Source organism: Emiliania huxleyi (assembly GCF_000372725.1).
Source record: "Emiliania huxleyi CCMP1516 unplaced genomic scaffold EMIHUscaffold_45, whole genome shotgun sequence".
In the NCBI taxonomy this organism is placed as follows: domain Eukaryota; phylum Haptophyta; order Isochrysidales; family Noelaerhabdaceae; genus Emiliania; species Emiliania huxleyi.
The window spans coordinates 227,996-242,408 of NW_005198611.1; the positions used below are offsets into that span (position 1 = coordinate 227,996).

Genomic DNA, 14,413 nt, shown 5'->3' on the forward strand with positions numbered 1-14,413 from the left:
ACTTGAATTCTTCTTATTGCACGAGACGTCGCGAAAATTCTTCTTTGCGGCCCCAGTTCATTGGGCGCTGATTGCGCGCGTCGGTACCCTCGCGTCTGTAATGCCAGACCCCTTCCCCGTCGCCAGCCCGCCTCTGAGCGAGGCCAAACGCCACCGCACCTCCACTAGAGGGGCCAGCCCACCGCTTGAGGCGATGTCGATCTCCCGTGCCGCACGCATGGCTGGAAACGAGCCACAGCAGATGTCGGCACTCGAGGCTGAGCGCAGGCACTACCGGCCTTGCGTGCCGGCGGTGCTCCGGGTGCGCGTACGCGCAGAGCCCGCGCAGGAGCGCACGACGTGCGTCTCGCACGAGGATCTCATCGCGAGCGCCTTTCCCACGCTGTACGGCAGCCCTGTCGTCAGCCTCGTGCCGGCCGAGACCGACACCTCCGTCGCACCGAGGCCGCTGCGCGTTGGCTGCGTGCTCTCGGGCGGCACTCCTGCGGCGGGCGGGCACAACTGCATCTGCGGACTCTTTGACCACCTCGAGGCATTCCACCCCGGCTCGACGCTGCTCGGCTTCCGCGGCGGCCTCCGCGGCGTCCTGCGAAACTCGTTCACAAAGCTCGAGGCGGCGACGGTGGAGCGGCACCGCAACTCGGGCGGCTTCTTCATGATCGGCTCGGGCGGCGACCTCATCGAGACCGAAGAGGAGCTCGCCCTCGCCGTCCGCATCGCCCGCAACAACAGCCTCGACGGTCTGCGGCGTCACGGGAGGCATCCCTTGCCGCGGGCGAAGCTTCCCTGAACCTTCTCGGCGCTCCCCCGTAGGCTTGGTCATCATCGGGGGCAGCGCCTCGAACGCGAACGCGTGTCTACTCGCGGAGCGGTTCGCGGCGGAGGGACTGGCGGCGCGCGTGGTCGGAGTGCCGAAGAGCGTCGACGGACACCTCAAGAGCGAGCAGGCCAGACTCCGCCTCTCGGCCACGCAGCCCCACCTCCCACACGCTCTCTGGCGCTTGCCCTCTCTGCCTCTCTCGCCCCTCGCCCTCCCGCCCCCTCACCCCTCGCCCTCCCGCCCCCTCACCCCTCGCCCTCCCGCCCCCTCACCCCTCGCCCTCCCGCCCCCTCCCCGCAGGTCGAGCTGCCCGTCGGGTTCGACTCGGCCTCCAAGCTGTACTCCGAGCTGGTCGGCAACGTGATGACGGACTGCACCTCCTCCCGAAAGTACTACCACTTCGTGCGGCTGATGGGCCGCGACGCCTCCCACCTCGCCCTCGAGGCGCACGCTGCTCGCGGGACACACGCCCACGGCCCACGTGAGACACGTCCGTGAGACACGTCCGTGAGACACGTCCGTGAGACACGTCCCTGAGACACGTCCGTGAGACACGTCCCTCCCCGCCGTCGAGGTCGCGCTGCGCACGCGCCCCAACCTGGTTCTGCTCGGCGAGGAGGCGGCGCAGCAGAGCCGCACGATCGCCGGCTTGGTTGGCGAGGCGCGGCGCAGGACGGGGGGCGGAGGGTGACGGGTTGCCTGCCCGTGAGCGGCGAGCGGCCCTGTAGGTGGCCGACTTGGTGGCGGAGCGGGCGGCGGCGGGGATGGAGTACGGCGTGGTGCTCGTCTCGGAGGGGCTCGTCGACTTCCTGCCAGAGGCGCGCCGTTTCCCGGTCGCCCCTCTTGTGCGCCACGGCCGAAGCGCGAGGGGGCGGGGCGGGGGAGGGGGGGGGGTGCTCGCGAGGGCGGGCCGGAGATGCCACACGCCAGCCGGCCTGCGGGCAGGTGCGCGATTAGACAATGATCTTCGAGTAGTTCAGTCCCGCCTGCGGGTAGGTGCGCAATCTGCTGCGCGAGCTCAACGGCGCTCTCGCGGAGCGGGACGCGCAAGACTCGAACAGCTACGAGGGGCTGAGCGACGACTGGCTCTCCTCCGCCCTCTCTCCGCCCGCTTTCGCCGCCTTCTCGCTGCTTCCCGAGGGACGCCCGCAGACGGCCCTCCTATAGTCGACGACACGTCCATCACCGGTCGACGACACGTCCGCGACACGTCCGCTCTAGGCAGCCAGACAGCCCTCCTCGAGGAGCGAGACGCGCACGGCCGCGTGCAGGCTCTGCCTAGCCCCTTCCCGCCCGCGGGAGAGGCGCGCCGGGCGGTGGCGTAGCCCTCCCGCGCCACGCCGCGAGACGCCTCCCTCTAGGTCGCCAAGCTCGAGAGCGAGCGGCTGCTCGGCGAGCCTAACCGAGCTCTAGGTGCAGCTCGAGCTGCATCTTAATGAAGCGCTTAATTAATTCTTAATTAGGCGAGCTGGTCGAGCTCGAGCTCGAGCGGCGCGCCGCCGCCGGCTCGTACCAGGGCCGCTTCTCGGTCCAGCACCACTTCTTTGGCTTCGAGGGCCGCTGCCCGCCGCCCTCCAACTTCGACGCAACCTACTCGCACGCGCTCGGCCTCGCGGCGGGCGGGCTGGTCTCCGCGGGCGCGAGCGGCGTGCTGGCGACGCTGCGCGGCCTGACGGGCCCGCCCGAGGAGTGGGCGCCGCGCGGCGTGCCGCTCACGTCGCTGCTGGCGGCGGAGCGGCGCCGGGGGAGGGACGTGCCGCTGATCCACAAGGCGGCCGTCGACCTCGAGGGGGCCCCGTTCCGCACCCTCGTCTCGCGGCGGGGCGGGTGGCGGCTCGCGCGCAGCTTCGCCTCGCCGGGGCCGGTCCAGTTCGACGGGCCGCTCGCCGACGAGATCTCCGTCTGCTTGCGGCTGGAGCGGGGCGAGGAGGTGCCCGAGGCGGCGGTCGCGCCGCTCGCCGCCGCGCGGCTCGCCGCTCCGCCCTCGCTGCCCTCCCTGCTCGAGGGGGACGCCGCGCTCGCGGTGGTGGCAGGTGCGGTGCCGCACGCGGCGGCGGACGAGCTGTTCGTCGCGCAGCAGCTCCCCACGACGGCGGGGCAGCCGCGGCTCGAGATCGTCTCCGGCCGGCTCGCGTTTCGGCACGCGACCCCGCTGCCGCTTCTGGGCGAGGCGCCGCTAGTCATCGGCGTCGTCTTTTGCGGCCGCCAGTGCCCCGGCGCGCACAACGTCGCCGTCGGGCTGACCCACTTCCTGCAGCGGCGCGGCGGCGAGGGCGCCAAGCTGCTCGGCTTCCTCGACGGGACGCGCGGCTTGTTCGGCGGCCGTGCCGTCGAGCTCGGCGCGGGCGAGGTTGCGCCGTACCTCAACGGCGGCGGGATGGACCTGCTCGGCCGCTCGGCGGATGTCATTCGCACGGCGGAGCACTACGAGCTGGCGGAGGCGACCTGCAGGCGGTGCGGGCTGAGCGGGCTCGTCCTCGTGGGCGGCCCCGTCTCCAACTCGGACACGGCGCTGCTGGCGGAGCACTTCAAGCAGCGCGGCGTCCCGACGCGCGTCATCGGCGTCCCCGCCACCATCGACGGCGACCTGTACTGCAACTCGATCGAGGCGTCCATCGGCTTCGACACCGCCACGCGCGTGTACGCCTCCCTCGTGGGCAACCTCGCCACCGACGCCGCCTCCGCTCGCAAGCACTGGTACTTCATCCGCATGATGGGCCGCACGCCCTCCCACCTCACCCTCGGGTGCGCCAACCTCACGCAGCCAAACATCGCGCTGGTGGGCGAGGAGCTCGAGGCGCGCCGCATGACGCTCTGCGACATCGTTGGTGAGCTGGCCGACGCCGTCGAGGCGCGCGCGTCCGAGGGGAAGCACTTTGGCGTCGTGCTCATCCCCGAGGGGCTCATCGAGTACGTCCCGCAGGTCAACGCGCTGCTCAGCGAGATCTCGGCCGCGCTCAAGTACCGCCAGCGGATGGGCGACACCTCCACCGACCGCTACAAGGTCTACACGGCCATCCTGCCGCTCCTCACGCCGCCCTCGGCCGCGCTGCTCGCGAGCCTGCCGCCCTACATCCGCCGCCAGCTGATGCTTGAGCGGCAAGCCTCCGACGACAAGGCGCAGCTCTCGCAGATCGAGACGGAGCGGCTGCTCGCGGAGCTCGTGCGCGTCGAGCTGCGCAAGCGGCGCGCGGCCGCCACCGCCACCGCCGAGTGGGCCGCGCCGGACGCGCGCTTCGCGCCCGTCTGCTTCTACCTCGGCTACCAGGCGCGCTCCTCGATGCCCTCCACCTTCGACGCCAACCTCGGCTACGCGCTCGGCCACGCGGCCGGCGCGCTGGTCGGCGCCGGCGCGACCGCCTACATGGCCTCGGCGCACTGCCTCACCTCGCCGCCCTCCGAGTGGCGCCTCTGCGGCGTCCCGCTCTTCTCGCTCATGTCGGCGGACCGGCGCGCCGGCGTGGCGGTCGCAGTCATCCGGCCGGCGCAGGTGTCGCTCGCATCGCCAACCTTCCGGCGCTGGTCGGCAGTCCGCGAGCGGCTGGTCATGGCGGACCTCTACTGCAACCCGGGCCCGATGCAGCTCTCCGGGCCGCTCGCCGCCGGCCCCTCGCCCGGCCGCGTGCAGGCCGAGCACGCCGAGCGCGGCCGCGACGTCGCCGAGGCGCAGGCCATCTGCCGCGAGGTGTCGGCGGCCTGTTGGCCGGGCTGCTCGGGCGACGTGCTGCGCACCGCCCTCGCCTCGCTGCGCGCGCTGCGCGAGCACCTCGACGTGCTCGAGGAGCGCGACCAGGCGGCCATGACCAACCCGGTCGGGAGCAGCCACAGGAGGATCACGCAGGTGACGCACGAGCAGATGCTGCGGCGCGACAACTGAGCGTCTTTGGTGTGCGCTGTGTTTGCATGTAGCAAGATTGATTTTCGTCGATGAGAGGGACCCGTCTTTAATGTGTTTCGTTTGTCTTCTATCGTCGACATCGACATTCATCGAAAAATGCGAGGAGAATTTACCTGATATGCAGAAAAAACACAGGCCAAAAACACATGCACATGCGGCAGATAAAGACTTTCAGTTTCACGTCTCATACACTCACGCCTTCCCTCTCCCTCATTGTCTCCCAACCCCCACGCCTCGACCTTCGACTTGGGCAGCAGCACGTCCTCCTCAAGATCGCAGTGGCCCAAATCCGACCAAAGGCTCCACCGCTCCGGAGCTCCACACAGCGATGACGTCATTGGCTGCGAAGCAGCGATGAGAGACGCGCCCGTGTTCAAACCATGCGTGCAGTGTGCTCCCAAGCAGCTCTCTATGAGCGCTGGGCCGCCTCCGCCGCCATCCTGGCTGCCACTGCCTTGGCCCTCGCAGTCGCCACCGACGCGCGCCTCGCCTTAGCGGCGGAGATTGCGGCCTCGATCGCCGCCTCCTCCGCTGCCAACGCAGCCTCTGCCTCCTCCGCCGCCTCCGCCTCCGCACTCCAACGCGCGGCCTCGGCCGCCTCGGCCTCCTCGCGCGCCGCCGCAGCCTGCCCCTCCGCTGTCTCCTCCTCGCTCGCCTCGTCCGCCGCCTCGGCCGCCTCTCCCACCGCCTCCGCCAACCCCTCGACCGACGTCTCCGGCGTGATGCCGAACCGGATCCGCTCCTCGGTGAGCGTCGCGAGAAGCCGGAGAAGCCTCGCCTCCTCGGCCTTCTTCGCCGCCTCGGCTGCGTCTGCCTCCGACGGCGCCTCGGTACCCTCCTCGGCCTCCTGCGACGGCCCCGCCCCGCCCCGCCGCCCTTCTTCTTCTTCTTGCCCTTCTTCCCCTTGTCGCGCTTCTCCGCCTCGACCTCCGCCAGCAGCTCCTCGGCGTGCCGCGCCGCCTCCTTCTCCTCCGCCGCCCTCTGCGCCGCCCTCTCCGCCGCTCCCGCTGCCCACGCCGCCTCCGCCGCCGCCTTCTCCGCCGCCTTCTCCGCCGCCTTCTCGGCCGCCGCATGCTCCTCGAGGGCGCGCACGCACTCGGTGTGGCCCTGCTCCTTGGCCCACTGCAGCGCGGTCTTGCCTCTCGTAGTGCGCACCGTCACATCTGCGCCCGCCCGCAGCAAGCAGCGAAGGGCGGCGGGGTGGCCTTGGAAAGCGGCCCGAATCAGCGCGGTGCTGCCGGTGTTGCACTGCTGGTCGATCGCCGCGCCGTACCGCAGCGCCAACTCGACCAGCTTCTCGTGGCCATTGCCGGCGGCAAACGTCAGCGGGGTGCTGCCGTTGCTGTTCTGCAACGCGACATCCGCGCCGCGCTGAAGCAGCGCCTCGGCCAGCCCCTCCTGGCCCTTGGCCATCGCGAGCATCAGCAGCGTCACGCCGCTCACAGGGCCGTCCGAATAGAGGCACTCGAACTCGCGTTGACCCGCCGCCGTCGAGCCACGCCAGCGTCATCTCGTCGCCGCGCTCAGCCGCTAGCACAACCTCCTCTGGCACTGCCCCGCCGCTGCTCGGCTCAGCCTCCGCGCCGCCCCCGCCGCTCGGAGCAGAGGCCGTGGCACTCGCACCCACCGCCGCACCTGCGCCGCCTGCCTCAGCCGACGGTGCCTTGCTCCGGCCCGCTGCCACCTCCCCGAGATACGTCCGGAAGGCCTGGACGCACTCGGCGTGGCCCTTCACTTTGGACCACTGCAGCGCCGTCTTGCCCTCCGCGTCGCGCAACGTCATGTCTGCGCCCGCCCGCAGCAGCTGGAGCACGACGGGGCGGTTGTACGCTGCGGCGAGAATCAGCGCGGTGCAGCCGTCCTTGCCTTGCTGGTCGATCTCCGCGCCACCCCGCAGCAGCAGATTGACCACCCGCTCTTGTCCGCCCTGGGCGGATGATTCCAGCGCCGTCCCGATCTCCGCACCGTGCTGCAGCAACATCTCCACCACCCGCTCGCGGCCGCAGTAGGCGGCAGCGTTGAGCGCAGTGATGCCGCGACTGTTCTGCAGGTTGATGTGCGCGCCACGCTTCAGGAGGAGCTCGATAATCTGCATGTGCCCATTCTGTGCGGCGAGCATCAGCAGGGTGCTTGGAATCGTAACGCCGCTGACCTCAGAGGGTCGCTCAGTGAAAGTGTCGGCCTTCCCGCCGTCATTCAGCCACGATCGCACCGGTCCCATGCGGCCGTTCTCGGCGGCCTTCAGGACGTTCTTTGGGACTTCACCACCCGGCGCGCTGCCAGCAGACGGCGGCGACGGCGGCGTGCGCGGCGCGGCAGAGGCGCGGGAGGGCGAGGCGGGCATGAAGAGGTAGAGGTCTTTTTCACATCACAGCAACTCCTGCCAGTGTCTGCTCAGCGCACGCTCGCCATCCGGCGCCGCCTCGAGCAGCTCACCCGAATGAGTGCCCGCCCCACCGGCCGCGCGCACCAGACCGAGCCGGCGCAGCGTCGCGAGCGCCGGCGCAAAGTCGACCTGAGCATGCTCCGCCCCCGCCGCGCCAACCAGGGCGTCCGCGCTCAACGGCGGGCGGCCGGGCGCGCGCAGCCAGGACAGCAGGCACGCGCCTCGTCTCGCCTGCTCTGCGCGCGCCTCTCGCGCGGCGAAGCGGCGAACCTCTGCCGCGTCGCGAATGCTCAGCTTGTCGCTGATGGTGCGCTGCAGCAGCAGCTCGTACCGCCCGTACGCGGACCGGAACGAGAAGACGGTGCGGAGGGCCCACGCGCCGACGGCGATCGCAGAGGCGAGGTCGAGGCGGCTGTCGTCGTAGCGGAGCGAGGCGAGGGTGGCGACGAGGGCGGGCGTCGAGATGAGGTCGAGCCGGAGCCAGTCGGAGAGCTGGAAGGCGGGGCGGCTGTCTGGCAGCACGAGCGCGAAGTTTGCGATCGGTATGTCGACGAAGAAGCGCATCTCGAGCGGCGGCGGAGGAGGCGGCCGCGAGCGAGCGGCGGCGAGGGCCTCGTTGGCGTCTTCGCGGAGGCGGGTCAGGTCCGCCCGCGAAAGGCTGCCGAGGCTGCCGAGGGAGAGGCTGCCTTCGTCGTCGGGGCGCAGCGCGCCGGCGGTTGCGGACAGGACGGCAGGGAGCCCCCGCACGAGGCTCGAGCGGGCGGTAGCGGCGAGCGGCGAGGCCGGGCGGCGCCACAGGACGACCAGCTCGGCATAGGTTGGCTCGGACAGGTTGGAGCGGCCGAGGAGGGCGCCGAGGAGTCCCGACGGCTCGATGCCGTCAAACGCGTCCGCGATGGACGCGCGCGCGAGCGAGGTGGGCGGCAGAGGCGGCGGCGGCCGAGGCGGCGGCGCCACCTCCTCTTTCGGCTCTTCCCCGCCGAAGCGGGCTGCGGCTTTGGCCGAAGCTGCGATCGCCGTCTCCCTTGCTCGCTGAAGCAGCAGCGTCGCCGGAGCGACCAGCGCCCGCTGGACGAGCGCCTGCTGCAGGTAGTCGAGCTTGTCCAGCACTAGGCGGCCCTCGCGACTCTCGGAGCCGTATCGCCGGCGCCAGAGCACGACGCGGCCGTCGTAGAGAAGTTCATCGGCGTCGCTGCCATGAACCTCGCGCGCGAGCGACGCGTCGAGGTTGGCGAGGCGAGGGCGGACGGCGAGCCGCTCGAACGCCGTCGGTCGCAGGGAACTGGCGAGTGCGGCGTCACCTTTGCCCAGTGGCTCGAAGCCGGCGAGCCTCAGATCGCTGCACAGGCTCGCGACGTCGCCGTCGTCGGGCGGGTCGTTGACTGCCTCGACGGTGAGGACCTTGAGCAGCAGCGACTGCAGCCGCGGGTCTACTGATGACGTGGGCAGCGCGGACGCTGGCGCCACATCCACAAAGGAGGCGCGGGTGCGGGCCATGCGGCGGCCGCTGGGAAGAGAGGCGGGCGGCGCGAGGAGGAGCGGGGCCAGCAGCGACGTGGGGATATCCGTGCAAACTGACAGCAGTCGCATATCCGCAACAGGCGCCGCCGGGCGCAGTGACAGAAAAAGAATTTGGCGGCGCACGGGCCTGGCTAGCGCATCACACCCCTCTCCTTAAAATCCCTGTGTGGTGGCGGCGTGCCGTCCTCCCATCCCTCCCTTGGGTTCCCCCGTGGTTTCTTTCTTTTTTAGGCCCGGGACTGGCGCGCACTGGCACTAACACAGGAAAAGAATTTTAGGAGAGAATTCCTACAGCTCCCTCTCAGAATAAGCAGGACGAGCACGACGGGCGGAGAAGACGGGCACTAGACCAGGAAGGAGCGAAGGACTGGGAGAGTGTGAATGGAGGGACACGTGTGTTCAGACGCCTCACACGACACTGGGCACGGGACTGGCGCGCACTGGCACTAACACAGGTACACCACGGGAGCCGCCTAAGCGACTCCTGCGAGGACGGCAGGACGGCGAGGCACTTACTTAGCTCCGTGCACTCGACCGCCCTCGCCGCAGGCAAGCTCATTCGCAATCTGCTCTGCGATGGCCGTGTGGAGAACGACTGAGATACGCTGCTTCTGCAGCCCTAGCCGTAGCTCTTGGTGGTTTTAAAGAATTTTACACGAGTTTTACAAAAGAAAACGCAGCTCGCCGCGCGTTTTGGCTCGCCGGTGAAACCGGTCAGTGACACCGATCCTGCCTCCGGCCGGGCCCCGCTGACGATGGCCGGCGAAAACCTCACCGCTGCGGAGCTACGCGCGCGCATCGAGGAGCAGCGCGCCCTGCAGGTCACCCTAAGGGAAGAGCGGGCCACCGCTACCCGCGAAATCGACGAGGCGAGGGAGCGGCAGCAGCTACGGCGTGAGATGGAGGGTATGATCCACATGAACGGTAAAATTCGAGAGTCAATTCGCCTCAAGCGGCACTTTCGCACTCGCATCGATAACGACGAAGCGGGGAACGTGGTTGTCGAGCAAACCGAGCAGGAGCCGAAGCAGCCCCCACCCGCCGCTCTGGCCAAAGAAACTGTGTCGTATGCGAGCGACGTGGTGAAGCGCGACTTTGTCTGGGAGGTGCAGGGCCTGTCCTGGCTCGAGCAGCAGCTCACTCAGGAGGAGCGCGAGTGCACCAACAGCCGAATCTTCCAGGTCGACCCCTTGGACACCCAATCAAGGTACATGCTCGTCTTCAGCCCGCGCGGCGGCCACCTGAAGCACGAAACGGATGATGATGACGGGGCCTTCGAGGTGTTCGACGACGACCTCTGCGGCACCCTTGCGCTCATTCGCGCCGCGGACCACTACGGGACCAACCTGTGCTACCGCTTTTTCGTGCGGGACGCGAGCGGAGAATTCCAGCCGCTGGGGGAGGCGACGCGTGTGGCTGTCTTTGCGCGCGAGGACCACGAGCGCGCCTGCTTCATTGGCGGTCCCAGCCTGCTTGAACAGTGAGTCGAAGGGGCTCTTTGGCCTGTCCTTCGACGAGCTTCTCGGCAGCGAGTGGGTCAAGGACAACTCGATCTGCTTCAAGGTTTGCATCGAGGAGGCTGCCACGAAGGAGCACCCCAGCGAGGGGCTGGTTCGTGTGGGGCATCACGCACCGATCTACGAGCACGTTCCGCCGTCGGTCGAGGTGCCTCCCTCGACGCTGCAGGCCGACCTCCTCTCCCTCCTCACCGAGGGGCGCCACTCCGACATCACCATCGAGGCCGTCTACGGCGAGGCAGCACCTGTCACCTTCAGCGCGCACACTAACATCCTCAGCCAGCGCAGCGACGTCTTCGCGGCCGCCTTTGCGCACGAGATGCGCGAGAGTGCCACGCGCACACTCACGGCGCCACAGAGCTTGGGACTCGCGGCCGAATGTCAGCGGTGCCTCGTCTTCACGCCTCCAGCTGTGGACAGGTGACCGACGTGCCGCCGCCAGCGCTCAAGGCGCTGCTGCACTTTCTGTACACGGGCGACTTTGACGAGGTGCAAAAGGTGCTGCGCGAGGAGGGCTCGTCGGAGGGCTCATCGGGCGGCGCTGCCTCGGGCGGCGCCTCCTCTGGCGCGGCGGAGCAGAGCATCGCGCAGCTGCAGGCGGTGCTCGCCGCGGCGCACAAGTACGGCGTGCTGCGGCTGCTGCGGTGGGCGGAGGGGCAGCTGTGCCACAAGCTGTCCTGCGAGATGGCGTGCTCGCTCCTCAGCCTCGCGCACGTGTACGGCGCCACCGAGCTCGAGCGCAACTGCCTCGCCTTCATGAAGGCAAACATGGCGCAAGGTGAGAGAGGGCCAACGCAGGACGGATCACAGCCCGCCCGCACACATGAGTCGCATCACACCTCCGCCCCCTTCTCGCGCAGTTGTCAAGCGCGCCGACTTTGCGGCCCTCGCGCCTGAGGCTTTCGTCAAGTTCAACATGCATTGCGCGGGCGTCGACCCGGCGGAGGAGGAGCCGGGCCGCAAGCGCAAGCGCGCCGAGGAGTAGCCGGAGCTCGAGACTCGACATGAGAGAGAGAGAGAAAGAGAGAGAGTTTGTGTTGTGTGTGTGTCGTGTGCGCGCATAAATCCATAAAACTTCTGATGCCACCCTGGGATGCCACATGCGTGACCTACTAGAAACTAGAAGTGAGTCCCCAACGAGCACGGGCGTGAAAACTGAAATCCCGTCTCTGCTCCGTTGGAGCCTCGACGCTCGACGACGTACGACGAGGATCGAGCTTCGAGGTGTGGTGTGTGGACGCGAGGCTATCTCCTCCGTTCTGCGTTCTTGGATGGAAAGTTCAACCGATGGCGATGGCGCGATGGTGTTACCCGCCGGCCCAGGGAGAGAGGCAGAGGGCCGCCGATCGCCCAGCCGATAAAGCTGAAAAAAGAAAAAAATATCGCACCGGTGGACGCTTGGCCATGCTTTTGCGCTCCCACGCCAGCGCGCTCGCCGCCCTCTCTCTCGCCTGCTGCCCGAGCGTGCGGTCGGCGCCGCACTCGCACAACGAATGGGCGGTCGTCTTTGATGGCGGATCGACCGGCACGCGCGTCTACGTCTATGAGTACACGCTCGTGCCGGGCGGGCTGCCGTCTCTGCACGCCGAGAAGGCGTGGAACCTGAAGGTCAAGCCTGGCCTGAGCTCCTTCAGCGACCGGCCGAGGGAGGTTGGCTCCGGCTATCTCACGAGCCTACTCGACTTTGCTGCGGGCATCGTGCCGCGCACAAAGCAAGCGCGCGCCAAGGTGCTGCTGCGAGCGACGGCGGGGATGCGGCTCGTGCCTACCGAGGCGGCGGAGGTCATCTACGACTCGCTCTTCGCGGCGGTCCGGGCGCACGGAGCCTTCCAGCCCGAGCGCTCGCTGTTCGGCACCCTGTCTGGCGAGGACGAGGGCGTCTTTGGCTGGCTGTCGGTGAACCAGCTGCTGGTCTCGGCGGAGCGGCTCCCGGCCTCCAAGCTCGGCCAGGTGGGCGCGCTCGACCTCGGCGGCGGCTCCACACAGATCACCTTTGCGACCGCGCGCGGCGCCGCCGCCGCCGCGTCGGCGCCGCTGCCTGGCCGGGAGGTGCCTGCCGTCGCACCTGCCGTCGCACCCTCGCAGTCGTCCGGCTGCGCGGCGCGTCTCTTCAGGCGTCGGCGTGCGAGCAGGTGCCTGTCTTCACGCACTCGCACCTCGGGTTCGGCAACAAGCAGGCGCTCGCCGCACTGAGCGAGCAAGAGGCAGCGGACTGCTTCGCCGGCGGACGCGCGACGAGGATTGTGGGACCGGGAGGTGCCGAGAGTGTAGGCGGCGGCTTGCCTCGCAGCGGGCTCCAACGCGTCTTGGGAGCCGGACCGGCGGTGGGAGATTGGGGCCCGCGGCGTGCGGCAGCCTGCTCGGCGCGAGGCGGCGGCGGCGCCTCTTCACGGCTGCAGCTGTGAACAGGCGGCGCGCGGCTGGTAGCCGGCCGTGGGGATTCGGCCGCGTGCGAGGCGGGCGTGCAGCGCGTGCTGAAGCGACTCGAGCCGCACGGCGAGCGCCAGGGGAGAGCGAGGGAGGGAGGGAGGAGAGAAGCAGTAGCCATGTGCGGAGATTGCCCTCTCTCTCTGCGGCGCCAGGGCAAGGAGGTGAGAGCCGCCGCTTCCCTCCTCGCCTCCTCCCTCCTCGCCGCCTCCCTCCTCGCCTCCTCCCTCCTCGCCGCCCCTCTCCTCGTCCTCCCTCCTCGCCGCCCCCGGGCCTTAGCCCGACAGGCCGCTCGCCGCGCAGGGCAGCCCGCCCCGAGCGGCCCCTTTGTGGGGATGTCCCTCTTCTACTATGCCATCCACTTTGCCGCCGCCGCGGGCCACATCCCCGAGCGCAGCAACGGCGCGCCTGCCTCGACCCGCCAGCCTCTCCTCTCGAGCCTCTCCTCTCTGAGGGCCCCTCCTCGGGACGGCCCTGCGCTTCCCTGCAGGCGCCTACTCGCTCCGCGAGCTTCGGGCCGCGGCGCGCGCACTCTGCGCTGAGAACGGGCCACGCGTTTGGAGGCCGGGCGGCGGCGCTGTGAGCAGCGTCTCTTCACAGCTGTGCGTGTGAACAGGCCGAGGCTCGAGGCGAGGATGGCTGGCGTCGACCCGCTCACGCCGACGGACGCCATCCGCTGGCGCTGCTCCGCCCGCGCAGGCCCGCCTCTCTCCCTCACGAGCGGAGGGCGAGGCCCTTCTGTTCTCCGCCAGGCGCTGCTTCGACCTGACGTACGCGACTTCGCTGCTCACGCACGGGTACGGCTTCAGCGAGCAGGCGTCTGAGGTCGCCTTCCTCGGGGAGATTGCGGGCGCCGAGGCGCGAGCTCCCGCCCCAGCGGGAGGGAGGGGAGGGGGGAGGGGGGGCGGGAGGGGGGAGGGGGGAGGGGGGGGAGGGAGGGGTTCGTGGGCCGCGGAGTCTCTCGCTCTGAGCCGCCTCAAAGCTGAGCACCTTTCGCTCCGCCTCCTCCTCGCGCCTCAGCCGGCTGCCTGCCATGCACCTGATTAGCAGGTCTCATGCCCCCCCTCGCTCGCTCGCGCCCGACCGCGCAGGTGGAGTGGACGCGCGGCGCGCTCCTCGCGCATCTGATGGGCGGCAGCAGCGGCGCGGGTGCGGAGAAGAAGGCCGGCGGCGCCAAGGGGCGCGGCAATCTCTCCGAGACCGGGCCGAACCGCGTCGCCGTCGTCTTTGGCGTCGTCCTCGCGGCAGCCGCTTGCGTGCTGCTGTTGCGGCGCCAGGACGTGGTCGCGCGGCGGCGTGTCGGGCACCCGCCTTACGGAATGATTGAGAAGGTTGACTCGTCCGGCGACGACATTGCGGCCGAGCCCCGGTTCACATTGTAGAGGACGAGCGTGATGGCCGAGTGCGGGTGTGCTCGAGCTGGCGTGCCTTGGTGCGCTGGTGCACACCACGCGCCGGCACGCCGTGGACCACGGGATTAGAGAGTCAGAGAGAGACGCGACACGACGAAGGGTGTGATGTCGAAAGGAGCTAAGTAGGGCAATGTGTGGACTCAACTCACACGCGACTGCCACATGTTGTTGAAGATGTGTTTGAAGTGTTGCGTGTCGGGTGTGTCGCTCTCGCGTGTGTCGGGCCGCGATCGGGGGTTCGGGTTCAGACCATTGGATGTGTGCCTCAGTATACGGTACTCGCGGTACTTCTACGTGTGAATGTCACAGCGCTCACACACTTGTCGCGCGGGCAGGCTGGCGCCCCGCCGGAATAAAGAAAACGCAAACGCCAAATGCAGCAACAATATGCTCATGTGGTCATGAATTTAGCGCGCACAAAATTCCAACGAC

At 69.2% G+C, this 14,413-nt stretch overlaps 4 protein-coding genes across 4 annotated transcripts; 3 read left to right on the plus strand and 1 right to left on the minus strand.

The window, feature by feature from the left end:
- Nucleotides 1-241: 241 nt before the first annotated feature.
- On the plus strand, nucleotides 242-4,697 carry EMIHUDRAFT_427530 (hypothetical protein; the record flags this gene model as incomplete). Its single annotated transcript, XM_005768666.1, has 2 exons — nucleotides 242-709; nucleotides 3,243-4,697. The coding sequence occupies 2 exons, from the start codon at nucleotides 242-244 to the stop codon at nucleotides 4,695-4,697; spliced, it is 1,923 nt and encodes a 640-aa protein (XP_005768723.1).
- A 430-nt stretch (nucleotides 4,698-5,127) lies between these two features.
- On the minus strand, nucleotides 5,128-8,694 carry EMIHUDRAFT_210636 (hypothetical protein; the record flags this gene model as incomplete). Its single annotated transcript, XM_005768667.1, has 5 exons — nucleotides 5,128-5,208; nucleotides 5,425-5,544; nucleotides 7,189-7,233; nucleotides 7,375-7,974; nucleotides 8,062-8,694. The coding sequence occupies 5 exons, from the start codon at nucleotides 8,692-8,694 to the stop codon at nucleotides 5,128-5,130; spliced, it is 1,479 nt and encodes a 492-aa protein (XP_005768724.1).
- A 1,767-nt stretch (nucleotides 8,695-10,461) lies between these two features.
- EMIHUDRAFT_310907 (hypothetical protein) lies at nucleotides 10,462-11,127 on the plus strand (the record flags this gene model as incomplete). The annotated part of the gene is made up of 4 exons (XM_005768668.1): nucleotides 10,462-10,471; nucleotides 10,528-10,529; nucleotides 10,563-10,920; nucleotides 11,003-11,127. The coding sequence occupies 4 exons, from the start codon at nucleotides 10,462-10,464 to the stop codon at nucleotides 11,125-11,127; spliced, it is 495 nt and encodes a 164-aa protein (XP_005768725.1).
- A 419-nt stretch (nucleotides 11,128-11,546) lies between these two features.
- EMIHUDRAFT_210638 (hypothetical protein) lies at nucleotides 11,547-13,951 on the plus strand (the record flags this gene model as incomplete). The annotated part of the gene is made up of 5 exons (XM_005768669.1): nucleotides 11,547-12,092; nucleotides 12,257-12,398; nucleotides 12,552-12,690; nucleotides 13,322-13,394; nucleotides 13,661-13,951. The coding sequence occupies 5 exons, from the start codon at nucleotides 11,547-11,549 to the stop codon at nucleotides 13,949-13,951; spliced, it is 1,191 nt and encodes a 396-aa protein (XP_005768726.1).
- Between the last annotated feature and the right edge of the window lie 462 nt (nucleotides 13,952-14,413).